Source organism: Amblyomma mixtum, chromosome 10 (assembly GCF_055824585.1).
Source record: "Amblyomma mixtum isolate Tamu chromosome 10, ASM5582458v1, whole genome shotgun sequence".
Taxonomy (NCBI): Eukaryota; Metazoa; Arthropoda; class Arachnida; order Ixodida; family Ixodidae; genus Amblyomma; species Amblyomma mixtum.
Genome location: NC_143021.1, coordinates 15,680,091 through 15,707,427, shown reverse-complemented (window position 1 = coordinate 15,707,427; position 27,337 = coordinate 15,680,091). Strand labels below are relative to the sequence as shown.

General features: G+C 50.5%; 2 protein-coding genes across 3 annotated transcripts in view; one reads left to right on the top strand and one right to left on the bottom strand.

Annotated features, from left to right (window-relative positions):
• LOC149325196 (uncharacterized) overlaps nt 1-27,337 on the top strand; it is a 156,101-nt gene that overhangs the window by 81,587 nt on the left and 47,177 nt on the right. The gene's annotated exons all lie outside the window — the stretch shown is intronic.
• LOC149325198 (serine dehydratase-like) overlaps nt 1-27,337 on the bottom strand; it is a 57,661-nt gene that overhangs the window by 15,479 nt on the left and 14,845 nt on the right. For both annotated transcript variants that reach the window (XM_089562437.1, XM_089562438.1), the window contains exons 2-6: nt 24,400-24,589; nt 23,395-23,623; nt 13,596-13,635; nt 12,715-12,954; nt 2,547-2,671 (exon numbers count right to left, since the gene is read on the bottom strand). In XM_089562437.1, the coding sequence (XP_089418563.1) occupies nt 2,547-2,671; nt 12,715-12,954; nt 13,596-13,635; nt 23,395-23,623; nt 24,400-24,579 (814 nt within the window). In that variant the 5' untranslated portion in view covers nt 24,580-24,589. The remainder of the gene's footprint in view (nt 1-2,546; nt 2,672-12,714; nt 12,955-13,595; nt 13,636-23,394; nt 23,624-24,399; nt 24,590-27,337) is intronic.

Genomic DNA, 27,337 nt, shown 5'->3' with positions numbered 1-27,337 from the left:
ACCAGCTCCGCCCCCAATGTCACGCTTTTCAATTGGTCGAAATGGTCGTGACGTCACAGTGCGCGAATTTCAAATGGGGCCAATTGTACTTTGGCTAGTAACCATGCAACCAGTCAAAGGGATCGTATAGTGATGCTGCAACTAAGTTGGACTGAGTTTGGTTAATTGCTTAATTAATCAATTAGCCTAATTAATATAGAGGAGAATGAAGAGGTCAGAAGAAAAGAAAAGAAAGACGCGTGCCGCAGCGAGAACAGCGTCCGCGGAAGGAGACGCTGCTGAAAAAAAACAGATAAGTACGAAGCCGCGTTCCCTCCACCACCACGCACTTCCCCACTCAGTAAGACGTTGCTCGTTTCATATACGTTGTGTCGAACATCCTAGACAGTTCCAACAATTGACAGGTTAATGACAGAACACGATGGATAGAAATACAATAATATAAATATGAAATAGCCTAATTAACCTTTCTAGTTAGACCGCATAAATCAATAAAACCGAGAACGAAATTGGTCGAGTTGGGGAATCGAACCAGGGTCTCCGGAGTGCGATACGAGCACGCTAGCCACTCCGTAATGCCAGCTGAATGGTTTGGAATGAACAAAGGCGCGTCTAGCTAATACGGCGTCTTCGTTCACTCCCATCTTCCCCCTTTCCCTTACGGCGAGGTGCAGGTGTCCACCCAGATATGCGAGAGAGATACATTTCCTTTCCTCAAAAAATAAATTTACCGTCCAGCAAGGCGTACAGCCGAATTGGCGATGGCGTTCTGTGGACTCCCTGGCAGCGTTGCAAGACGCTGTCGTGTTCCACTCTTACAGGCGAAGCTTAACATGTTAACGACACATCAGTAACACACGCAGACAGCCAATGGACGCGTCATTCGCTGGCAGCACTTGATTCATCATTCACAACCACATTCTTAACGTACGCTCCCTTGCCGCACATGCCAAGGACGTACACCACGATCACATTCTGCGCCATTCCTCTGTACTTTGCTTTGCTGAAACCTGGATGGATCCCGAAGAGCCTCTCGAAATCATAGATTTCCTATACTGCTGTGGTGCTCGCAGAGATCACAACAGAGCGGCGGGAGTCGCTATCTACTTGCGCACAGGTCTCTCTGCAATACCAGTCGAAATGTTTGGCACGTCACATGAAGTTGGCGAACTGTGCGCCGCAAAGTTGCCCAACGGCTTGCTGGTAGTAGCTGCCTACTTCGCCCCTACCGCACTCACGAAAGACGTCGTGCACTTCCTGCAACTCGCATTAACCGTCCATCGATCCACACCGATGTTAGTAGTGGGGGACTTTAATGTTGACATAAAGACAAACAGCAATTTCCTAACACTTATGCGGGAGAACATCCCGTTCCTCTCGCTCGTAACGCGTCCCACGGCTGTGACAACCTCGCGAGGCACTTGTATAGATCTCGTCTTTGAGAATCAAGCATTGGTGTACCAAGTCGAACATATATGAGTCTATTTCTCCGACCACAAAGCTTCCTTCATGACTGTCAAGAACTGTTAGTGGAATCTTTGTTAAAGGAATACGTGTGAAAAATAAAAAAAAAACTCTGTGATAGCGCATACATGTGTTGCTCGATTTCTTTGCCTCAATCTATCGAAAAGGTGAAACAGCTTATTTGCTGCGCTCAAATTTCGCATTAGGAAGTAACGTAATCGTCGGTAATTTTTTCTTTAAATTATTAATACGGCTTCGTTTTGTTTTGTTTGGTCTGTTTGTCGTCTTGTTCGAACTTGCACGCGACAGCGAACCGCTTCGACCCAAAGGGCCTTAGTGCAGCACGCGACTGATGCAGCACGACTCAGTGGAGCCTTGGAATAGGGGCCCACCCTTGCTGACGAGAAGCCTCAAGTCGCCAGCGCCAGAGAAGACGACGGAGACTTCACAACCGCGAATCCCTTGAAAGATACAATAAAGTTTTCACTCACTCACTCGGCAGTCAGGGACGCGTTACCAATTCGCGAGAGCATTACAATAGCTAACATTGTATTCTCAGGTGCGTATTTTATTAATTATATACTTATGCGTTCTCTTTGTTATTCTTTTTACCACTTCCCCTCTGTAATGCCTCTCGCCCTGAGGTGTATAATAAGTTAAATGAAGTGAGCTCCTAAGGTTTGTAACAGGTGTGATTCTTGAAAGCATTAGTTGCAGAGCGTACTTGTTTCAAATGAAACGCTCATAATTCCCAGCATGCTTCGCTACGTTATGTGACTTTCTGACCCAACGGGGAGCCCAGAATCCCTACACGATCGTGGAAAATGTGAGATGGAGGCCAAGGTTCAATCTCTGCATTACAAACCACTCAGTATGCTACCTCAGTGTTGGAACGAATGATAAACGACTGAATGTGAAACCAACAACAGTCATCTGTTAGCCGTGACGAACAGAGTGCTATTGCTGCGAGCTTTTCCTCTCTGTTAGAAAACGTCGAATTTCGCACTGTGAATTTTGCACTGGGCTTATTCAAGGCACCGTCCTATCTCCCCTTCCACCTGTTAATAGAATGGCGCACTCACCGGCGAACTGGAAGCAGGCCTGCACAGCCACCCTGTCAGTCACGAGCTCGGAGATGAGCGGGTGCTCTCGGATGTAGTCGACGACTCGCTGGCACACTTTCTTCGCTCCCAGAGTAATGGCAACGCTGCGCACAGGAGAAAAGCAACGTACAGCCTTTGTCAAAAGTTTAGAGCCCAGGGGGTTTGCTTCAAAGCACTATTATGGCGTTCCTGTAGCACTCATGGATGTCCTATGCATCGGAAGGAGCAGGACGAAAAATCTTCTTACCTTCAGGAGATTTGGGATGCTGAGCGCGCATTACGAGCAAAGCAGTGTGGCCCAAAAGCAAACCCCCTGGGCTCTAAACTTCTGACAAAGGCTGTACATGCTAAAGGAGTGGCCGTGACACACGCACGCACACGCCCACAGACCACGGCTTTTTCGCCGAAGGAGGTCTTACTGACGACACAGCAAACGACATCCGAGGACACTCAGGGTTCGATAGCCCAACTATGAATACTATATTAGTCTCGCACTGCTCTTCGTTTCTTTTTTTGTTTTCTTGAGCGCCTAATAGTGGCGAAACACATCCGAAGCAACAACAAAAGGCGAAGAGCAGATTGCGAGATTCCAATCCAAAGCTTGCTAGTAGTATAATCCGGTTTCACTTGCCCTGTCCGGACTATGGGCAGAAGGTATGCAGAGAAATGCAATAAGCGGAGGAAAGAACCGGAGGCTGCGCGCAGCGTTAGGACCAACAGTCTGGAAGACGGCGGTCGCCCCGACATGTGCTTCGTGCGCACGCGGCAATTGTAGCGTAATTTGCCGATTCGCTCCACCATACGGCGCCGGTGAAGCGAAGAGTTTAAAGCCCCTGAAGAGCTGATGCTCGCGTGATGTTACTGGGAACTGGAAAGGTGTACACTCGCTGTCAAAAGTAAATGGAACAAGTGAAGGTGGTTTTGGTGGTTTTGCGCGGTTGCAATATGCACTCCATTAGTAAACGGAAGGCGGCTTTGTCAAAAAAAAATTAATTTATTTACATCTCAGTCATAATTGTCCATGCTTGTTCGTGCCCAGTGAAATTCGCAAAATCACAATTAGGCTGTCTATATGTATTCAAGGATGCATGAATTGGGGGGCCAATGATTAAATTTTTTCGTGAATATTGCCTTCCATTTACTTCTGACGGCACCTGTACGTGCTTTCGATGGGTGGCCTTTTTCTCTCGCTTCGGAATGAATTTCTGTCTCCAAAGTAAGAAATAATGCAGAAATTGGAATATAATGCCACGTATCATTGTAGTGTCCGTTCGTAAGCGCAAGGCCGCAGGAAAGGGGTGTTATCATTTTTGTTCGTGACGCGAGAAGCGACCGGTCTAATCTCAACTGATCACAGCCATGGAGAGCTGCATCTACGCGTTTCCAGATTACTGTAGATTATCTTGACCTGTTATATCGAAGTTTCCTTGCCGGCTTTAAATTGAGCGATGCCGCGAGCGGCGGGCACTCATAGTTCGACGACTGACGAGCACGTTTGTTGCTTACGCCGCCGCCGAGTGAATCGGTTCTTTGCGGGCGCAAGTCAGCCCAAATAACGAGCTTAGTTTCCAAGTCTAGTTGGTGCCTTTCTGACCGCTGGACTGCCGTCACTACAACGTGACATCTGGTGGAGGTGCTGGGCAGCCTTTCATGTTCCGGACACCCCCTACAACTCGTGACGCCAGCGCTCTGAGTCATTCACTGCAGGACCTGAGTCTAGTCCACCGCGCAAGCCGACGTCTGCTAGGGGACGCACCTGAGTTCGGGATTCTGGCGGACCCTACCCTGAAGCGAAAGCCAGTAGCAACTTCCACCATGAGCTTGCCCCAGACGATGACTCCAATCATTCTTCAGCAGCCCCGGGTACCATGAACCTTCGACGCTTCGCCTGGCGCCGACCACGAAGAATAGCTGGAACAGTTCGACCGTGTGGCTGTCTTCAACAACTGGGATGATGCCACGAAACTTAGGTACGCCTTCTTCGCCTTGGAGGGACCAGGAAGAATCTGGTTTGAGAATGAAGAAGCTAGCCGCACGAACTGGGAAACCTTCAAGGAGCAGCTTCTAAATACCTTCACAAATGTCGTGCGAAAGAAGAGAGCACAGCAGCTGCTACAGTCTCGCATACAACAACCAAACGAGACATTTGCAGAGTACACTGAGGAAATGAAGCGTCTCTTCCGGCGTGCCGACGCGAAGATGAAGGAAGAAGAAAAGGTAAAGCTGCTTATGCGAGGATTAAAGAGCAACTCTTTGCCGACCTCGTACGGAACCCACCGAAAACCGTCGCGGAATTCGTAGAAGAGGCAGCCACTATGAAAAACTCTTGATGCCCGAGCCCGCGAGTACGACCGCCAGCAGCGCGTTTTCTCAGCAAACTGCCTGGACACAGTTAACAACGATAGCCTGCGGGAGGTTATCCGTCAAGTTGTGCGAGAAGAGCTGCGACGATTGCTGCCAACGGGAACGCAGGCGCAGCTTACATCACTCACTGACGTAATCCGGGACGAGGTTCAACAGGCCTTGGGTGTGACGCCGGCATCCACGCAGCCTCTGCAGCCCCCAGCCATGTCTTACGCCGCAGCAGCGCGCCGTCCTGCACCTCGACGACGGGACCCAAGCCCCTATCGCCCTCAGCCAGCTGCGTTGGACCACCGCCCTCTCGCCCCAACCCGCCCATACTCCGAGCGTCATACACAGCCGAGGATATGCAACAAGTGGAGAACTCCCGACCAGCGCCGCCCACTATGCTTCCACTGTGGCGAAGCCGGTCATATTCTCCGGTACTGCCCATACACGAGAATGGGCATCCGAGGGCTTTCTTACGACGCCCCACTACCACGACCCGGCCAGCGACCAGCCGAAATCGAGGAGTTTTTGCGTCGGGAAGAGTACTCATCGCCGAGCCGCCTATCACGTTCCCCGTCGCCATCGTCACCGCGCTTTGTATCTCCTAGCCGAGGCTACGCCGTGCGAGGACGCTCCCCCAGCCTCCGAAGGTTAAACTGAATAAAGCAGCCTCTGGAGGTAAGGTTGCTTCTGAGCAAAAGAACAGAAAAAAGATCCTCCATCGATGAAAACACAAGACCATGCCTCAACTAAGACGACAACACCGACGACGACGCGACCAGACTTCAAACCTTTACCACCGCCCAGAGAAGAAACGTCGGAGTACGCCCACCGCAGCCTCACTACTCGACGAAGCCGAGATCGTACACCGAAGACAACGTGTAATACGAAAACGCGAACAAGTGACCTTGAAGTAACGGTCGACGGTGACGCGGTTACTGCCTTGGTCGACACAGGAGCTGACTACTCCGTCATGAGCGGGCCACTCGCTGTCCGACTCAGGAAAGTGACAACTTGGGATGGCCCGCTGATCCGCACCGCAGGTGGAAACCTTATTACGCCGTCAGGACGCTGCACCGCGAGAGTTAGTGAACGGGCGAACCTATGCTACAACCTTCCTGATCCTACAGAAATGCTCGCGAGATTTGATTTCGGGAATGGACTTCCTGAATGAACATCGGGCGATCATCCACCTTCGATCTAACTTGATCAAGCTTTGTAATGAGGGAGTAATTACTCATTGGCATCCACCCGAGCGCAGCCAAACGGCTACAAAGGAAAGCTGTAGAGCTTTCTCAGAAACTTCGTAGTTAAAGAAAAATTCGTCCTGGTCCGGGGTTCGAACCCAGGACCACCGCTACACCGGAGCAGTCGCTCTACCAATTGAGCTAACCAGGACGGCAAGCATATGGTAGGACGAGAGCGAATTGATCAAACTCGAAGTGGGAACTGTGTTGGTCAAATGTTTAGGGGAATCCCCCAAGGTGGAGTAGATTTGTAATAAGAGAGTAATTACTCATTGGCATCCACCCAAGCGCAGCCATACGGCTACAAAGGAAAGCTGTACAGCTTTCTCAGAAACTTCGTAGTTAAAGAAAAATTCGTCCTGGTCCGGGGTTCGAACCCAGGACCACCGCTACACCGGAGCAGTCGCTCTACCAATTGAGCTAATCAGGACGGCAAGCTTATGGTAGGACGAGAGCGAATTCATCAATAACTCGAAGTGGGAACTGTGTGAGAACTCGAAGTGGGAACGGACAAAGCCATATCTGCAGCGCCGACAGTGACTCATCACGTTGCCTTAAACGTCCTCGACGAAGCATTGAGCGTGCCGCCCCAATCAAGTGTCGTCGCCCTTATAGGTACTGAAGACATGGGGAGGGCAGGCCTCAGTCAGGCGCTACTAGGCGCCTTTAGCTTGCTCTCCCTTGTTTGCAGTCTCTGTACTGGCCAAACAAAACCAATAAATGAAAAATGAAAAAATGAAAGACATCGAAACTTCCGAACGCGTCGTCGAAGACAACAGCCAGTTACTCCTGGATCGAGGACTGGGCGTCGCAAGGGGAGTCGCCCAAATCCGGAATGGCCAAGCCCAAGTGCTGCTAACGAACTTCACCCAAGTATACCGTCATCTAAACAAAGGTACGACGATTGCTTTTCTCGACGAGCTGGCAGACATCAGAGACATATTTTCCCTACCCGACCAACCCGTAGAACCATCTGACCAAGGCCATCAACCCACGTTTGATATCAACCCAGCATTAACCCGGAGCAGACAAGACCAAACACGCAGTCTTCTACAAAGGTACAGCGACTGCTTCTCATCAGCATCGAATGTGTGACGAACCGGGCTTGCCAAGCACCGCATTGTCACAGACGAACACGCCCGACCACTGCGACAGAGCCCCTACCGCGTATCGCCGCTAGAACGCCAAGCTATCCGCAAGCAAGTTGACGAAATACTTCGTGAGGACGTCATCCAGCCATCAAGGAGCCGTTGGGCAGCACCAGTCGTCTTAGTGAGAAAGAAAGACGGCACCCTTCGCTTTTGCGTCGATTACCGCCGCCTGTACAGCATTACGAAGAAGGATGTCTACCCCCTCCCCCGTATCGACGACACATTGGATCGGCTATGCAACGCTAAGTACTTCTCATCGATGGACCTGAAGAGCGTCTACTGGCAAATTGAAGTCGACGAAAGAGATCGCGAGAAGACTGCGCTCATCACGCCAGACGGACTCTTCGAGTTCAAGGTGATACCATTCGGCCTCTGCTCTGCTCCAGCGACGTTCCAGCGAGGAATGGATACGGTGCTCGCAGGCTTGAAGTGGCAAATTTGTCTAGTCTGCTTGGATGACGTTGTTGTCTTCTCAAGCTTTGAAGACCATCTAAGAAGGCTTCGGATAGTGCTGGAAACAATCAAGTCTTCAGGACTAACACTGAGACCCGAGAAGTGCCACTTCGCCTACGAGGAGCTGCTGTTCCTTGGTGACGTCGTAGGCAAGGATGGAGTTTGCCCAGACCCACAGTAGACGGCTGCGAGAAGCAGAGTTTCGACAGCCTAACGACAAGAAAGCTATACGAAGATTCCTTGGATTGTGCGCTTTTCACCGGCGATTCGTCAAGAACTTTTCGAGCATCGCTGAACCTTTGACCCAACTTACCAATGCTGACGTGCCTTTTAAATGGGAAACGCCGCAAGTGGAAGCTTTCAACAAGCTGAAGCGCCGCTTACAGTCCCCTCCTGTGCTCGGACACTTTGATGAAAACGCCGAAACCGAAGTTCATACCGATGCAAGCAGTGTGGGCTTAGGAGCGGTCCTCGTTCAGAAAAATGGCAGAGAGGAGAAAGTTATCACGTACGCTAGCCGTACGCTAGCCGTTCACTGTCGAGAGCCGAAGCCAACTATTCGATGACCGAGAAAGAATGTCTCGCCATTATTTGGGCCACGTCCAAATTTCGCCCCTACCTATACGGACGACCATTCAAGGTTGTGAGCGATCACCATGCTCTGTGCTGGCTGGCCAATTTGAAAGATCCCTCCGGCCGACTTGGTCGTTGGAGCCTGCGTCCTCAAGAATTCGACATAACTGTAGTCTACAAATCTGGCCGCAAGCATTCCGACGCAGTCTGCTTATCGCGAGCCCCCGTCGTCCCATCTTCGATCTCCCAGCTAACAGGACCCCTTTCGTTGCGTCGTCCAATCTGTCAGCCTATACCCTATTAATACTCCTTTTCCTCTAAAACTCCTAATCATTCCAACAGTTCACCGCCTGTGTCTTGGCCACTCCCACGTAGTAGGTATGTACAATTCTACTTGAGGCCAACCAACCATGATAGCCATGGTTGCTTATGCGCCATAAAACCCCATATAACTAACTAACTAGCCAAACAACCAACCAACCAGCCATTCTGTCAAAGGCTACAACAACAACAACAACCAGCAGTTTCGCGCAGCAGCAGCGCTCGGATCCTGGCTTGCAAAGCCTAGCCGATTATTTGAAAGGCAAGACCGCATCGCCTCCCCGAGGGTTCAAGCGCCAACTGTCGTCCTTCATCTTTATAAATAATGTCCTCCTGAAGAACTTTGCGCCCAACAGGACAGTTCATCTTCTTGTCGTGCTCAAAAATCTCAGGCAAGAAATTATGCAGGCATGTCATGATGAGCCGACTGCAGGGCATCTCGGCATTTCTCGCACGTTGCACCGCATCCAGGAGAAGTACTATTGGCCGCGGCTAGCTGCCGACGTTTCCCATTACGTGAAAACGTGCCGTGAGTGTCAGCGACGCAAAACGCCTCTGATTAGACCAGCCGGACTCTTGAACCCCATACCACCTCCAACTAAGCCCTTCCAGCAAATAGGGACGGACTTCCTCGGCCCCTTTCCGACATCATCAACAGGTAACAAGTGGATCATCGTGGCCACCGACTACATGACCCGCTACGCCGAAGCAAAAGCATTGCCTAATGGTACCGCAACAGAAGTCACAAAATTTTTCGTCGAACGAATTCTCCTCGAACACGGCGCCCCCAAAGAGCTCATCACAGACAGAGGAACGGCGTTCACAGCGGAGCTGACACAAGCCATCTTACACTGCAGTCAGACAAGCCATCCGAGGACAACAGCCTATCATCCGCAAACCAAGGGACCCACAGAGCGTCTGAACAAAACCATCGCAGACATGCTCTCCATGTATATTGACGCCGAGCAAAAGACGTGGGACACCATTCTGCCCTACGTGATCTTCGCCTATAACACTGCCGTCCAGGAGACAACGAGGTATACCCCATTCGAGCTTGTATACGGCAGGAATCCCACGACAACACTCGACGCAATGCTCCCGCACGTTTCAGACGAAGACAACCTCGACGTCGCCGCCTACCTTCATCGCGCCGAGGAAGCCCGAAGACTTGCTCGGCTTCGCATTAAAGACCAGCAGCACACCGACGCCCGACGCTAGAATCTGCGTCGACGAGACGCGCATTACAAGCCAGGTAATTGTGTTTGGATATGGACACCAATTCGCCGCCGTGGATCGAGTGAAAAGTTGCTGCGACGCTACTTCGGCCCGTATAGGGTTCTCCGCCGCATCGGTGACCTGGACTATGAAGTCATCCCCGACGGCACGACAGCATCTCAGCGACGACGCACACGCCCGGAAGTCGCACATGTAGTACGCTTTAAGCACTATAATGAAGCTAAAAGACTCGAAGATTACATTCTCCGTGTTTATTTTCGTTTTAAAGCATCGAGGCGATGCGTCTTTGGGAGGGGGGTAATGCCACGTATCATGGTAGTGTCCGCTCGTTCGCGCTCATGGCCGCAGGAAAGGGGTGTTATCATTTTTGTTCGTGACGCGAGAAGCGACCGGTCTAATCTCGATTGATCACAGCCATGAAAAGCTCCATCTACGTGTTTCCAGTTTCCTGTAGATGATCTTGACCTGTTATCTCTTAGTTTCCTTGCCGGCTTTAAATTGAGGGATGCCGCGAGCGGCGGGCATTCGTAGTTCGACGACTGACGAGCGCGTTTGTTGCTTACGCCGCCGCCGAGTGATTCAGTTCTTTGCGGGCGCAAGTCAGCCCATATAAAGAGCTTAGTTTCCAAGTCTTGGTGTCTTTCTGACCGCTGGACTGCCGTCACTACAACGTGACAACATTTTCCCTTCATTCATAAAAAAATTGAAGTACATTGCCGCGCCACTGCATCAGCTTTTCACCGCTCACAGTGCTTCGTTTGGTCTGAGCAACGCGCAAGTGCTCTTCAAACCCTCAAGCGAGCTCTCACCTCAGACCCTATCCTTGGCCACTTCGGCGATGCTGCTCCGACCATTCTACACTCTGACAGCGTCAATGTGTAGAATGGTGGGAGCAGCGTGGTAGCACTTCTCACGAGAAAGTAATTGCCTTCGCCAGCCGCACTGTGACACCTGCGGACCGTAAATACACCATCACTGAGCAAGAATGCCTTGCCGTCGTTAGCGCCGTTCATAAATTCCACTCCCACCTTTACGACAGCCCCTTCACGGTGGTCACAGACCACCACGCTTTATGCTGGTTGTCTAGCTTCAAACATTTCTTCTGCCCTGTCCTTTCCTCAAGCGTCGCTAAATACGTCGCATCTTGCCCACTCTGCCAGCGTCGAAATAGGCAGACTCCACCTCACGCCGGACATTTGCAGCGTCTACTATGCCCAGCCACACCATCCGCCGTCGCCGGCAACGACTTGTACGGCCCGCTTCCTCTCTCTACGCGCGGTAATGGTTGGATAGCCACTGCCATCGACCATCTGCAATGCTACTCAAAGACTCAGCCTTGTCTGATGGCTCGGTGCCCGACGTTGCTACCTTCCTCTTACAATCCGCCGTACTGCGCCATGGGGCCCCTCGGGTGCTTCTCATTGACCGCGGCGGAACGTTCCAGTCGACAGTTGTTGCAGAAATTCCTCAAGTTTTCTCTACACTTCACATGATGATCTCCAGCTACCACCACCAGACCAGTGGTGTGACTGAGCGGTTCATCGCACCCTTCCGGCATGACAGTTATGTAGCTGACCACTGAAATTGCGACGCAGTCATTCCTTTTGTCACTTTTGCCTACAATTACGCGTTGCATCCAACCACTGGTTGCTCCCCGTTTTTCCTCGTTTACGGCCGTCCTCCCAATACCCTTCTCGACGCCTACTAGCTCCTCCTCGTCTGTTCCCGCCCAGTTCCTCTCCCGAATGGCCCGATGCCGCCACCTTGCTCGCCTCAACACTGATGTCCGGCAGGAAGATCACAAGAGTCGCTACGGCGGGACGCACCGCGTTGTCCTTTTTCCACCGTGGGGACGAGATCTTGCTTTCAACCCCTCTGCGGACGCATGGTCTCTGCGACAACTTTCAGCCCCGTTTCATTGGTCCCTACTTGGTGCTCAACCACACCTCTCCAGTGAACTACCGCGTCACTCCCGTGGATCCTCCTGCAGACCGCCGTTACCGCGGGACTGAAATTCTCCATGTTTCCCACCTGAAGCCTTCTATTCAGCGCACTGCATCAGACTAATCGCGGCCTGCCTGGCCGCTTCAAAGTGTAAGCACTGTATGCGCCTTCGTCCTTTTTCACCCGTGAATACCTATCGTCATCTCTTGGGTTGTTCGCTTGGGGCGCGTCTCTGGCTGTTGATCATAATAAGCCCGGCCTGTGAATTCCTGCCTTACAATAGTGATGATGTTAGAAGCTTCTACCACCAAAATTCTTCTCCGGAAGTGCATAGGCAAAACACCAATGGTAGCAAGACACCGCCTCAGTTTTCTCGTCTCGCTGCAAAGAATGGCCGGACAGTGTCCCGATGAACGACCGAAACCGGGTGTTTTGATGTGTAATATGGAAGTCACTTCTATTCGAAGTCATTTATTGTATTACAGAAGAGGCTTCCAAAGGTATGAGTCGGGTGAGCGAGTGCACGTGCCCGCGGGAACCCGCGCTAGCTGCATGGATACCCAAGGCGCACTTTGTAAGCTATATCTTACTGCCAACTGGGTGTTGAGGTCACCATGGTATACTAAAAGCTGAGACCAGCGCCCCGACATGCATTACTGGGACTGCTGCTGGTTATCGCATTCCGAGCTCCGGATTAAGTTGGACCGAACCACCCCCAAGATCCCGCAGTGGCAACAGCCAGAGTGCTAGGCTGTTCTCCGCATCCCTTTACGTTACGAGTGCATCCCGCACACGTTACGAGTACGCTGGGCCTGTGAGTGGAGTTCTGAGCGCTTCTACGCTGGCGTCTACTGTGAAACTGTATAGGCACACCTGGTGATGTCATCGATGGTCACCGGTCGTCCGGAGTGCCAGGCCGCTCTGAAACTGGCCGCGCCGAAAGTCTCCATAGCGAGCACCGGCACGTGTCGCCAACCGACGCGATGCATGCCCTCCACGATGCCACACAGGAGGCCCCCTCCGCCGACGCACGTCACCACTGCGCTGGGAGCACCGAGACCTTCTTCGCGCAGGTCCTCGGCCACTTCCTCCATCATGGACGCATGGCCGGACCTGCGCGGAATCGGGGCTGATGTACCGCAATTTCCGGCGTGCAGTTCGGAGAGCTCAATTTTGGCTGGAAGAAGACAGTAATTAGATAACCCCTGCCCGGTACTTAGCCAACAGGAAATAGTTGTGCAACCAGCGCATAGAAATACATCTGAACGCACAGCGCTAGTAACCGAACCTTTGAATGGAATGAGTGTTGTGTGTATAGGACTTTTCCCACATAGACAAACGTTTGAAAAGGTTTGAAAGCAGCGAAAAATAATTTAATCACGAGTCGCAACATAAATAACACTAACAATCTTCATCAATTTTGGAGGCACAACTGGCCACTCCGGGTGATAGGAGGATATGCATCGTTATCAGATAGCTTTCCGCGCATAAATCTTTGTTCGACCCACATTGGCGACTTAGAAATTAAGGCGAACCCAAACTACGATGGCAAAGGCGTCCATTGTCTTCTAACCAAAAAATTAAGAAGATTTGCTTATAATAGTTAACTACTTGCAATTTATTTACATGCTACCATGCCGTACGGCAAGGACCACATTGTCTTTCAGGAATTTTTAAATGAAATACAGACTAGAAAGAAAACACGCATATGACCGCACATGAATCGCAATAATGCTTTGGTAAGAACAGCTTACCAAACGACCGGATCGTCGAAGGGATGGCAGTAGAATCCTCCTGCGAACGAAAATTTAGAAAGAAATTAACTTGAGTTTAGGCAGTCATACATATCCGGATAGAATTTCTATCAATAGAGCATTTTATACATCGTGAAGTCTCACACTATGGGCACAGTCAGAAAAAAATATGCGCCCGCCTGGAGTATGTTTAGAGCTGTTTTTAGCGGGTATTGAATAGTTTGGCGTCTTCTTGCATTTCACTCACATTGTTTCAGATGTTTGCCATTGTTGTGCTCCATGTTTCTCTACATTCTTTTGTTTACACTCACCCCTGCCACCGCCCAATAGGGCTGCAGTATGTATGAATAAATAAATGTATACGCGTTTAGTGTACGCTTCACACCTTTCAAGCCATCGCTCCCAGTGTATTGTGGTTGCGTTGCCCGCGAGCAAAGTATTGGATATATATCGCCGTTGCGGCAACATAGGAAAGTACGTTGTAAATATATTATATTTATATATGTCACTCTTTTCGTTGCCCCCCCCCGCTTAATGTCACCGACGTTCCCATCAAAGAAGCAAATAACTTGGTAGTCACTGCTCATTTATATAATCTTTGGAACCTATCCCAGTGGCCAAGCATGCCTTTGGCACTCAGCTACTCAGACCTACGGCGGGATGGATACTGGCCGAAGGGGGCTGCATTTATAGACAGAGGCTAAATGAAGAAATTGAAAGGGCTATATCACTGCGTAACGCGAGATTCTGCGCCGGCTGCTAAGGTATATATATTTTGCGATATGTATAGAGGTAGGACATTTGAGAGGGCTTTCAGATCTGTACAGTTCTAGAGTGTTCTTTTACCGCGGTTGCGTTAATGAGCTCGTGTCGCAGAAACTCCGGCGTCGCTGTCGGCGTCGTTGACCACGAAAGAAAAATCCACGAAAAAAATACCCTGAGGGCCAACCTAAGAGGCAGATGGGCCACTTAGGCCACTTACGTCATGCGGCGTCATCAAAACCTGCCCACCGGATAGTGAGCAAACTGCTAACCGTGTCAGGTGGCAGTTAAATGAATGATTGGCCGCTCGGGAAGAGCAACGTGGGTGTAACTTGCCCCCACCAGGTGGCAGCACCTGCGATCGCAGGGCAGTGGCTTACCGCTTAGCCGCTGCACCACTCGCTGCACCACTGCGTCAACAGTGGTACGAGGGCTCCCAGGGATCTATAAATGTGAAGTCGAGAATGATCAATTCTGCATATATGAGAATCAGCCCATTACGTCATACCCTTAAAACGCAGCTTAAGTGTCCCCTGGACCTTTTTAAGTTTTGCAGCTATACTCGTTTTTCGGCCAGCTGTCCTCTCCAGTCCGTCGCTCTAGGCTCACGGCGACACCGATCACCCTCTCCTCGGGCACCGCTTTTCGCAGCTGCTGCTGCAGATGGGCTGTGCTACATTCGTACACTCAAGCCATACTCTCCCTCCTCCTTCCACACTAACTAACCTCCGGCTACGAATTTCTAGTCCTTGCCATACTCTCCCACTTCCAAGGTAACCCTCCTCCTTCCCGGGTAACCATACCCTCCAGGTGGTTACCGTGGCAACCAGCCTCCGCTTGCGCCTTAAGCTCCCGTTTCACGGTAACCACCCGGTTAAGCTTTCCTATGCTCCCCCGCTTCCCTCCTACTTCCCCGTGTTACGTTTCGCCTTCGTCGCGAGAGGAAAATCGGCGCGGCTGCAGCGAAATGCCGATGAGTCACGAAAGGCACGCGGGGTCATCGCCTGAAGTAGCCACGGAAGCGGCGTCAGTCATCCACCCCGCATCTGGCCAGCCAGCTCTGCAGTACAGAAGGAAGTTAGCTGCCACGTTCGGCAGTACTAGACATTCCAAGGGGCACATCAAGTTGACAGCAGCAACCGTCTTCCAGGGAGAAGTGGTCGACGACCGTTTCCCCTACCCCGAGCACGTGCGACCACATGAAAGGCGCAGGAACGCTGTTCGAGAGCCTTCCAGAATCTGCGCTACGCAGAGGGCATCCTTCTCTCCCAACACGTGACGGGGACGTGTTCCCTATTGAGAGTGTGTGTGTGTGGGTGCCACAGTGAACTTTCAGGACCCTCCTTTCCCGACAAGCCCGGCCCCCATCTAGGGAGCCCAGGGAAATGAAAGGATATAAAACTCGGCGCCTTGGACGGCCGAGTAGCTCCTGACCATCTGAGCTCATCGTCATGTAGCTTTGCTCCTTGAGACTCTCTTACTGAGACGTTCTCTCCGTTGCTGTTTTGTATATATGTAAATTCACTTGTATAAAGGTCTTCTTCTTGTCTTTACCGTAACCTCGCCTCCGTCCTCCCTCATCCCCTCTTCGACCCGACCATGCTACGAGAGCCGCAATAACTGGTAACCATCCTCCTGTTGGTGTTGAAGAAGTCTAGCTTATTGGGCCAGTTGGTGCATGGTAAGTTAGAAAACCAGCGGAAAGGACGCGTTCACAAGAAGGAAAAGTACACAGGACAACGCTGTCCGGCGTTGTCCTGTGTTCTTCTCCTCCTTGTGAACTTGTGTACTTCTCCTGCTTTCCGCTGGTTTTCCACTTACTCGTGTTGGTAATTCCCCAGCATCTGCCACATCCTCCTCCTTCCACGGCAACTGTCTTCAGCACGGCTCCCGGAGTAACCACCTTCCAGTTACAGGTCCCACGTCCTTGCCATACCCTATTCCTTCCACAATAACCTCCTCCACCTTCCAGAGTAATACCCCTTCCCTTAGCGAAAAAGAGGATGTGCTAAAAATGCATTTCAAACGTATTGTATTAATTTCATATTTATTTCGATTTTTTTTTGTCCCTATGCTTAAACTGCAATACGAATGCTTCCTAAGTACACTAGGAATAATATTTTAAACGTTCTTAAAAATACGTGAAAAGTACATTTTTGTCCGCTTAGCATATTTATAATGCATTAAAAATATAATAAATATACACATTAGAAATATACTAAAAATGTACATTTAATACATTAAAAATGTGTTTACTCGGGCTTAAAAGAAGTCTACTGGGCGGCTCCATGGAATGACACGGGTTAATTCTTCAACTGCAGAACAAATCGGACACGAGTATTTAACATTAATCAACAGGAGTCTGCTATTATAAGGTGACGTGGTTGAATAGGAACGGCAGATACCTACACAAAGCATACCAAGACGACAGTGACACAGCAAACAACAAATCCTACGACAAGCGCTCTACATGGCTTGCGGTATATATACCCAGCGAAAGCGACGCACTATTTTGCACGGTGAGGCCTTTTTTTGCGCAAATACTGTGGGCTGCCAAATTATCGCAGAAGTACCCTACTGGTCGCGTTCGAATCTGGGGTTAATTGAGAACGGAATTGCTAGTTGAAACTTGCGTCAGGCACAGGTCAGGAGTCGAACTGTCAACCAACAGATACATGGGCGTGTAAGGGAGCCGGTCTGCCCTGCCAGACGGGGTCCTTTTCGCTGGATTATTCGGACCCAGAAGTACTCAAGGTGCTTTTGCTGGTATAATGCTATCACGTTCTCACACGGAAATGTTCGAATGACATTGAGTGGAATGACATTCGGACTCGACGGACTGCCGCGGTGCTGCACGACACTTTCGAAACGCATTCGAAAGCCTCAGCTCGTTTTCAGTGCACAGCGACGACGACGACGGCGGTCACACTAGTCCGACAACGACAGTATATATCACGCTGAACAACAGCATGTAATTATAGTGAAATATCTAGTTTACTATAATATGATTCTAGAGGGACACGTTTTTCAGGCCAACGACACCGACGAATCCGGTCGGCGGACGGTCAGCCTTGTCGGCGGCTGAGCGAGAGCACGGTGATGAGGCGGCGGTGTGCATATGCTCGCGCTTCTAAATGAGCGAAACGAACGGCTATATTTCACGTGTGCTCACCTGAACACTCACCAGCGATAAGCGCTTGCCAAATCAATTTCAATCGACGACGGCTCTGTTCCCTTCCGTGACGGCTAGGACCAGCGAGTTCGCAGGGCTGGATCTGTGATTTCGGCGGTTGTGAAGAGCGAATCACAATCTTTAGCGTATGCAAATGGTCACCAGGTGTAGTTTTGGCAACAGTGACCTGAAATCAACTATTGCTTACATCGCAGGGCACGCGTACGATGAACGGGAATCGCCGGTGTGACCCAGACTGCCGAGCCGTGCTTTACGGCCAGCAGCAGTCGTCGCCGTCGCTAGCTTGTGGATAACAAGTTAGGCCGTTTCAGTTAAAGCGAACAGTCGCCAGACATACTTCTGGATAAAGTTGTTTAAAAAAAAGTACTGGTCACGTCGGAGAAAGCCGGGACAAGAAGCGAGAAGCGCCAGTCCTGCGCGATGCCAACAACTCGGCTTTCTCAGGTGTGCGATCGCATCATCGCTTCCCACACATTGTCGCACTGGGTAAACAAGCACGAGTACAACCATTAAAAAAGAAAACAGATTGTTTAATAGAACGAAAGCGCAGATTGCGTTTTATGTTATGTAAACAAGCGATGTAAACAACAGTATGAGTGCAGTCGTCCTCATCGGCGCACTCCCGGGGAAATTTCATGCTGACGCGGTTAATATTCATTGGCGTAATATTATCTTCAAGCACTCCCCTAGACAGAACACGTGTAGCATCTTTAGATGACATTCGGCTGGAAGGCATTCGAAGTGAAGTGTAATGCAAATATGTCTACGCGGACAACCCGTTTGTTAGAATTTAAATATACTTCAGACGGATTAATTGTGTATTTACGAAAGCACACTTTAAATAGATGGCCAGCACCAAAATGCGATATCCCGAAACTCGATTTTGAGCATTAGATTGTTCAACGACAGCTTGTAGTGCGCTGCAAACATGCTAATGCGAACTGCCAATTTGCTAGAATTTCAGTGTTCTTTGGACGAATTAATTGCGTATTTACGGAAGTACACTTCAAATACATTGACGACACGCAAATGCCATTTCCCGAAACGCGAATTCGAGCACTCGACTGTTCAACGGCAGCTAGAAGTGTGCAAAGACGTTTAAAACGACTGCCCGTTTGTTAGAATTGAAGTATATTTCGGATGAATTAATTTCATATTTACGAAAGTTCACTTTTAATACATTGACAAGATGCTAAAACTGCATACATATACGTTGACAAGGGCTGCCCGTTTTGTAGAATTGAAGTATACTTTCAATGAATTAATTTCATATTTCCGAAAATACACTTTTAATACACTGGCAAGATGCTAAAACTGCACACATATTTTTTCACGTATTTGAAAAGTGCTCGAAGTATGCTTTAAGTTAGGTATTTTTGGCACATTTTAAAAATATATTTCGAATACCAAGCATGAAATTTCAGAAACGTATTTCCGACATATTTTTAGCGCATTCATGAATACAAAATATGTTTAAAATACATTTTAAATAGCCCACCGTATATTCCAAACGTATTAGTTTTTGCTAAGGGTTGTCACACGGGCACTGTAAAGGTACTTTGAACTAAAGCTCCATTACTCCAACGAAGAACGCGCGCTGCCACACGGACGCGCCTAAGGACACCTAGTTCAAAGGAACTTCGAATCAAGGCAGCTCGAGTTTGTTCTTTGAGGCTGCAAGGGAGTACTCTCTCTCCCAGTAAGTTAACAGCAAAAATAAATGGGGATAAGAAATGATCGATACTCTTTTCTTAAATTTGCTTGGTAAAGTTATTGGTCTTTTAAAATATAAGGTTATTTGCTATGTGGCGGTTTCACCACGCCATACTCTCGTCCCGGACTTACAAGCACCACGGTAAATACGACGCCATGTCGACCATCTTGTTTGTTGTTTTCATCAAGTACGGACAGTGGCGGACAGCAGCTAGTGATATATCTTGACGGAGATCGCTGAACACAAGGCACATAGAAAAACGTGAACAGAATCGCAACGATCGCAAGGCCAAAGAAAACAGAGGAAAAGAAGCAAAGGGAAGAGCCGAAGAACCAAGCCGAGCCAGTTGAGCTCAGTGTAGCCAGCGCTGTGATGTTATGTTCTGTGCTTGGCAGATCATGTCATTTTTGCAGTTGAAATTGCGTTGATTGAGCATAATATTGATATAAAACAAGTTTTTATTATGAAATTATGTTACACTGCTATATTCTCATGTGCACTGAAGTCTGCAATTTTAATCCAGTTTTTCACCGCTGAGGGCGCTAAAATCGTTTTCCAAAGGTCGTTCCGCGCCCGTGTAGCACGGGCGAACTCCCTTGAAGTAGTGCTCCTTTGGTAGCGTAATGGAGCTTTAGTTCAAAGTACCTTTACAGTGCCCGTGTGACAGGGGTATAACTTTCCTCCGGGTGGTTCCCATGGCAACCACCCACCTGTTGTGCCTTCTTATGCTCTCATCTCACCCTCCTCCTTGCATAGTAACCACCGTCCGGTTGAGGATTCCTCCGCTCTCGCGACACCCTCCACCTTCCACGGTTACAACCCTTGTGATGGTTTTGGTGGTTTCCACCCACCGGTTACGCAATCCTCCGCTCTCGGCATTCCTTCCGCCTTCCACGGTAACCACCCTCCTAAAGGTTGCCATGGCGACGCACCCACCTGTTGGGCCGACTACTACGACTGCTACGACTACTACGACAACGTCCCGAAAGCCAGGAACGGGCGCTTTGCAGCTATCGCTGTAAAATGCGCACACGGTCATACTGTTACGTGACGGCAAGCCGATGAAGACAGGACTACATGATGGATGGCGATGATATGATTTAATGGCTGCGGGCCTAGCACGAGCGCTCCTGCCCGCGCCACTGCCCGCTTCGTCGTCTTCTAGTCCGTCACATGACTCGGGGCCAGGAAGCGATCGTCCCGATCGCGCGAACTAGAAGAATGCCACCGACGATGACAAGCAGGACGTGACGATGGGCGTGGCAGAACATATGAACAGAGAAGAGAAGAAGGGCTTGCCGTCACGATGAAAGAGATGATGAGCGGGTGAAGCCAGGTCCACGAAGACTGAGGAGCCACCGGTTTCTGGAAGTCAGCGTCGAGGCCCGTGGACACACCCAACGGCAGGGGCTGGGGTACTTGTTTCTCGTGTGAGTGTCAGTGGTCAATGGGCTCTCTGGTCAGTGGCGGCGGTCTCGGTTCAGTGGGGCCGTAGGTCGTTGGGTCTCATGTGGGTTCTCATGTGGGCGGCGAGTGGGGTCACAGGGCAGTTGCGGCGGTCGTTGTGTCGTCGTGTCTTCTTGTCGGGGCTTGGGGCGGGGCGGTGAAGAGCGGCGGCGTCGGGGCATACCTGGCAGGCTGGGGAAGCGCCGGGAGGTGCGAAGCCGTGAGCTCTCCACAGAAGACCTCGGTGTACAGCAGGCTCCTAAGCTCCGGGACCGGGATGAAGAAGGTACCCAGCACCTTACACCAAATGTTACGAGGTGGCAAGCCTAGGAAAAGCACGACTTGATGACAGATGATAATATGGTTTAATGGCTGCGGGCCTAGCGCGAGCGCTCCGAGTCGTGCTTTTCCTAGGCTTGCCACCTCGTAACATTTGGTGTGAGGTGCGGGTTCCTCCTCGTCATCCCGGACTCCGGAGCATCGCCGCCTTCTGCTCGCCTTCGTCGTTGGCCGAGGGGACCTGGACTCCGCCGCCGGCTCAACCCGAGCCCGACCTGACCAGAACCGACCAGCCGCTTTCCCCCGCCCCGTCCCCAGCCCCGACCACAAGACACGCCGCCCAGGACCAGACGGAGCATGACCCGACGACGACCCGCATCAAGACGGCACCCCCGCCCAAGCTGCCCGGCGAGTCCTTAAACCCTGACCTTCGGCTGTGGGCGACCGACCGCTGGACCTGAAGCTCCAGGGACAACCATTCACCAGATCATCTCGTTCATCTTGGTGGCAAGCCTTTCATCTTCTTCTATCCTTTGTCATGGTCATCGCCACCTCATCCTCGAGAATCTGCGCAATCGATCGGGACGGTCGCTCGGAGGACCCGGGTTATGTTAGGAAGATGAAGAAGAGGGCAGTGGCGCGGGACGGAGCGCTCGCGCTAGGCCCGCAGCCATTAAACCCTATTATCATCTGTCATCAAGTCGTGCTTTTCCTAGGCTTGCCACCTCGTAACAATACTATGTGGCGCGACAACTCTACTTTGCAGTACATCTTGCACATTCGCTCCAATCCGCTAGAGGCTATGAGGTGGGGAGGCAGAATGGACGAATACAAATATCTCGAGGTAAGGGTAGATATACACGGAAAAGCACGAACAGTCTGTGGGCAAAAGGGCGAAGTTATTCCGGGAAAAAGAAACAGGGCATTATGGGGACACAACTGATATGAAGTACTCAGAGGTATTTTGAACCGTCGCGGTGGCTCAGTGGTTAGGGCGCTCGGCTGCTGAGCCGGAGTACCCGGGTTCGTTCGAGCCTGGCCGGAGCGGCCGACTTTCGATGGAGGCGAAATGCAAAAAGCTCCCGCGTGCTGTGCGATGTCAGTGGATGTTAAAGATCCCCAGGTGGTCGAAATTATTCCGGAGCTCTCCACTTCCGCACCTCTTTCTATCCTTCTTTCACTCCCTCGTTTATCCCTTCCCCTCACGGTGCGGTTTGGGGGTCCACCGAGATATGTGATACAGTTACTGCGCCGTTCCCTTTCGTCAAAAAACAATTTCAGAAGTGTATGGAAAGGAATAATGGTGCCGGGGATTACTAAAGGAATGCAGTTCTGTTCTTAAAACGCGTCGCTACAAAAATAAATTGAACAAAGATGGCACATGTGCTATGGATGGTAAATCTGTAGAAACAATTGAACACCTCATACTCAAATGTGATGGTATCCATCCGGATGTTGATGCAGGCACAGTCACTCTCCCTGACGCCATAACTTTTAGAGGTAACAGTGGTCATGCATATAAATCTGCAGTGGAAGTTATCAAAAAGCGATTGGTAGATTTGTGACTCAAAAGCAGAGAGGTGACATAAGGTTAGAAATTCCATCCACCCATCCACCCATCCACCCATCCATCCATCCATCCATCCATCCATCCATCCATCCATCCATCCATCCATCCATCCATCCATCCATCCATCCATCCATCCATCCACCCATCCACCCATCCACCCACCCACCCACCCATCCACCCACCCACCCACCCACCCACCCACCCATCCACCCACCCACCCACCCACCCATCCATCCATCCATCCATCCATCCATCCATCCATCCGTCCACCCACCCACCCACCCATCCATCCATCCATCCATCCATCCATCCATCCATCCATCCATCCATCCATCCATCCATCCATCCATCCATCCATCCATCCACCCACCCACCCACCCACCCACCCACCCACCCATCCATCCATCCATCCATCCATCCATCCATCCATCCATCCATCCATCCATCCATCCATCCATCCATCCATCCATCCATCCATCCGTCCACCCACCCACCCACCCATCCATCCATCCATCCATCCATCCATCCATCCATCCATCCATCCATCCATCCATCCATCCATCCATCCATCCACCCACCCACCCACCCACCCACCCACCCACCCATCCATCCATCCATCCATCCATCCATCCATCCATCCATCCATCCATCCATCCATCCATCCATCCATCCATCCACCATCCATCCATCCATCCATCCCTCCATCCGTCCCTCCGTCCGTCCATCCGTCCATCCGTCCATCCATCCGTCCGTCCGTCCGTCCGTCCGTCCGTCATGATGTTATCGGTATAAAAACAGCTCCTTCGTTCACTGCAGCCTGCGTCATGTTACGCACCGTTCTCTTGGATGAAGCGACGGGCCTCCCTGTCTGCTTCGTCCCATACGGAGCCCGTGACGACCACATGGGCTCCTTCTCGCCTCAGCGTCTCCACCACTGCCGGGCTGGTGCGCCGCGTCACATACACTCGCGCCGTGATGCCCAGCTTGCGGGCGCTGAATGCCACTGCGAGTCCCGCGTTGCCGCTCGATGAGGCCACAACCGTGTCGTAGCCGGCTTGGACTGCCTGCGACGCCAGTGCTTCGGCATTCATGCGCCTAGCCGTCATCACCGCTTTCATTCATCCTTCTGAACCCTAGCTCTGTCATCGTAAGTTTTATTTTGCTCGCACAGATCAGATTCCGACACTAAACCGTTTTCTCTTATTGGACAATCGTATCCTCTTCTCATCCTTGTTACAACAGTGGAACGGGCGAGGTGGTCCTTCTTAAAACTCGCAATAAAATATGTTCTAACCCGACGACAAGGGGGTTAGAAAAAAAATGTGGATTTGTCCAGATATAAGGTACGGCTGTGAGGGGCAGCGGTTTCAGCGCGTACAGGATGAAACCTGCCAAATTAATTCCATGGAAGTGAATTTTCTCACCACTTAACATTGACAATGTTTCTATGTCAAAGCCACCAGATACCAGAAGCACTGCGTTGTCTCCTCGGTGGTCATCTGGCTATTTTCATGCTGCCATTTGTATTTCTATTTCTCGTTTTGGTTTTCAGTCCTTCACTCTGTACGCCTAAGTAAATTCGCGTAATTATTAAACATGTGCCAAAACCATACCTCAAGCGGCTTTCTTGTTGTCCAGCCGGTGACGTTAGAGAGCGTAGCGCGTTGAGCACGTACTGAGCTCCTTTTCTTTTATTTCGAACTGGCTTGAATCGCGGCAAAGCTTTGCGGCTCCGGCCATCATGCCTCTCTTAGATTTGTTTTTATTCTTTTCAGAACCATCAAAAGAAAGGGTATATATATGGGCAGCCCGCATGATATGACGATTCAAGCCGGCTCACGTGTTGGCACAGCCTGCTGAGGCCCCTGAGCTTGAACGAGCCCGTGTGCTGGGTGTTCTCCAGCTTCAGGTAGACGGGCACCTCCGGCAGGTGGCGCCTCTGCAGCAGCAGGCTCTCGACCAGCGGCGTCCGGCAGTACAGGCGCCGCTGGAAGGGGAGGTCCTCTTCGCCGGCTGCCATGCCGGCCGCGCTGCGCGGTGAGAAGCACGGAGTGGGCGATAGGCAAACAAGCTACACCCGGTGTTCTTTTTTTTTTTTTTTAAGGCGAAAGCCTTTAATGGCTCATACTCGCAGCCATGACTGTCCGTCCGCCCGTTACATAAAAACGTTTGTGATTTGGGGCGTTTACAACAGATGGCGTCACCCATCCGAGCGTGCTGACCACTATGCTACGCCTACTTCCTGCCAACACATATGCAGTTCTCCTTGTCTGGTGTAAGGACGCTGGAGAGCGTTGAGGGAAAGGCTTTCACCTCATCGCACTTTAGATCACCAAAGTTCCCCCTCGAAATTTCTTTTCAGAAGGTCCAAATTTACATTTAGCCTCGGGGCTATATTGGGGGCTACTGCGGCAACACGGTGGGCGGGCACCAGCTAGGCGGCAACATGCTTTAACTCGTTCGCTAATTAACTAAATCCGTTAATTACCCTTTCACATTTTTATTTTATGGGGTACGTTGTATCAGCAGAATAGGAGCTCATCCCTGAAAGAGTCTAGCCAAGAAACCAAAATTTATCAAATTTTAAGGGCACGTTACGAACGAGAAAATGTCATCCTGGTAGGCGGCTTCAGACCGTAACTCAGTAGCAATTAACGTCTCTGAGGTAGTTCGCTCCGCCCTGCGCTTTGCATCACACTGCTGACGTCATATGAGGCCCAGAAGAGTGAGCTGACGGAATTGCTGCCAGTTTTGCTTCACTTCGCGGATTGCCGCCGTGATGGAGCCCAGTGTGCACTAGTTGTCAGTGCGCTTGCATATGCGACCTCAAGACGACTGCATGACCATTGTTGCCTGGCTGAGCGCTGAGGGCGCGCCGTGAACAGCTGCTTTTAATAGGCAAAGGTTCTTATTCGCTTAACTGTGCCAAACCAGCTTAGATGTATTATCCGGCTTGACTCCCTGGTTGGAAAAACCCTGAGCGCCAGTCCTTCTGTGAGAATATTTATTGGAAGCCGCGCTTTGGCCACCGCATAAGAGGGATTGATGTTTTGTTTTCTGCTCAAGACACTTTTTCCGCTCGAGGCAAAATAAATACGAAATCTCTCGATAACTCCGCTGTCACCCGAAGTTAACGAACTAGATGGAGCTCAAAGTGACCTTTTTAAGGGCACGCGACTAACTTGCTTGCCGCGTACGTAACGTTCAGTGCCTGATACATTTCGCTAGTGAAATAATTCGTTAAGCGCTTGCTACAGCAAACTTGTCTATTTAAAGGAGCGACTTAGCGCGTTCTTTTTTTAGAAGGGAACGTCCCTATCATAGTTGACTGGCAGCAGTCGTCTGGCGTTGAATATTTTGAAAAACAACTTAAGAACATCGGAATTCTGAGCACAAAACCAAAGAATTGATTGTTTACCTCCCAGCAATTAAGCTTTTCCAGATTTGCTGAAAACACTTTGTTGAAGTGTTGCTCTAGCGGCAAAATTACAATTTTTGGAATCACATGCAAACTTGGAAGCTGTATTAGAAGCACACAGAACTTTAAAAAAAACTGCTCGAAATGATCCGCAGCAACACACTCACGCATTGCTCGCGCACAGAGTCAAATACCCGCCACAGCATTGCAGAGTCAACTGCAGCGCGTGTTGTGATGAACCTCGCCTGAAGTCCGTCTCCACTGGCAGGATCATCAATGAACACCGTTTTTTGTGTTCCCGCACGGGAAGAATTCTAAGAGGGTGAGGTCTAGAGAACTTGGGGGCTTGGAACGGTGCCCTAAATCCTGTCGATTGCAGTGGAAACCTTGCAGCGAGATGCTTCACAGCGCATCTAGAAAAATTCGCTGGCGCTTCACCGTGCTGGTACCATGCTTCCCTGAGCATTTTGAGAGGCAGGGCTTTAATTAAATCTCCACTTGCCTTTCAAGAATTTCTTCGCAGTACTTCCTCCATGTCAGTGACTCTCCATGAGGAGCCCACGATTCGGTCATTGATAATACCACACCAAACGCTCACTGCCCGCCTTTCTTCTTGTCTGTGCGCTCGAAGCCACTGAGGATTCACATCAGCCCGGCAATGGGCATTGTGCAGTTCACAGACATACTGCGACAGAAGTGTGCTTCATCAGTCCACAGCATCTTCCGTAAAAACCCAGGATCTCTGTCTAACTGAATAAGGACTCAGACACAGAAATCCTGCCTTCGTTCAGTCTTTCACACTCAGCTGCAGGTGCTGACTCAGCTGAGGTTCAGAATCGCATGAAAAGGGTACATGCGATGCTTGACAAGGACGGTCCACACTGATGCCAAGCATGCACCGGCACACTGGGCTATCTGTAGATTGATCTTACGTACGCAAGCGCGCCTATTTCACTCTTCGTCCAGAACATGCGCTTTAGGCCTCCTTGTCGATGCCACACAATTGTAAATGCAAATTTGTTGAAAATTCTCGCAAACAATGCCTCCGCTGGAAGCCGGCACCCCCGGTGGATGGAAAAAATTCGATCGAAAATTACGGAAAATGCAGCAAGTGGTATGCTCCGGCCGAGAAACGTACAGGTGAAGTCGAAAACAGCAGTCGTAATCAGCTCATCCGTGGAGAGGCCGTTGCTCTGCCATATCTGTTCCCACGCGTTCTGTTTGCGGTGTTAGTCCCTGAAATCGAGTCGCTTGGTATCATACGCAGAGGTGTCGTTTTGTGGCTTCGATAAACCAATCCACCACGGTATCCGACGCAAGTGCAACGGTTCGGTCAAATGTTTAGGGGTATCACCCAAGG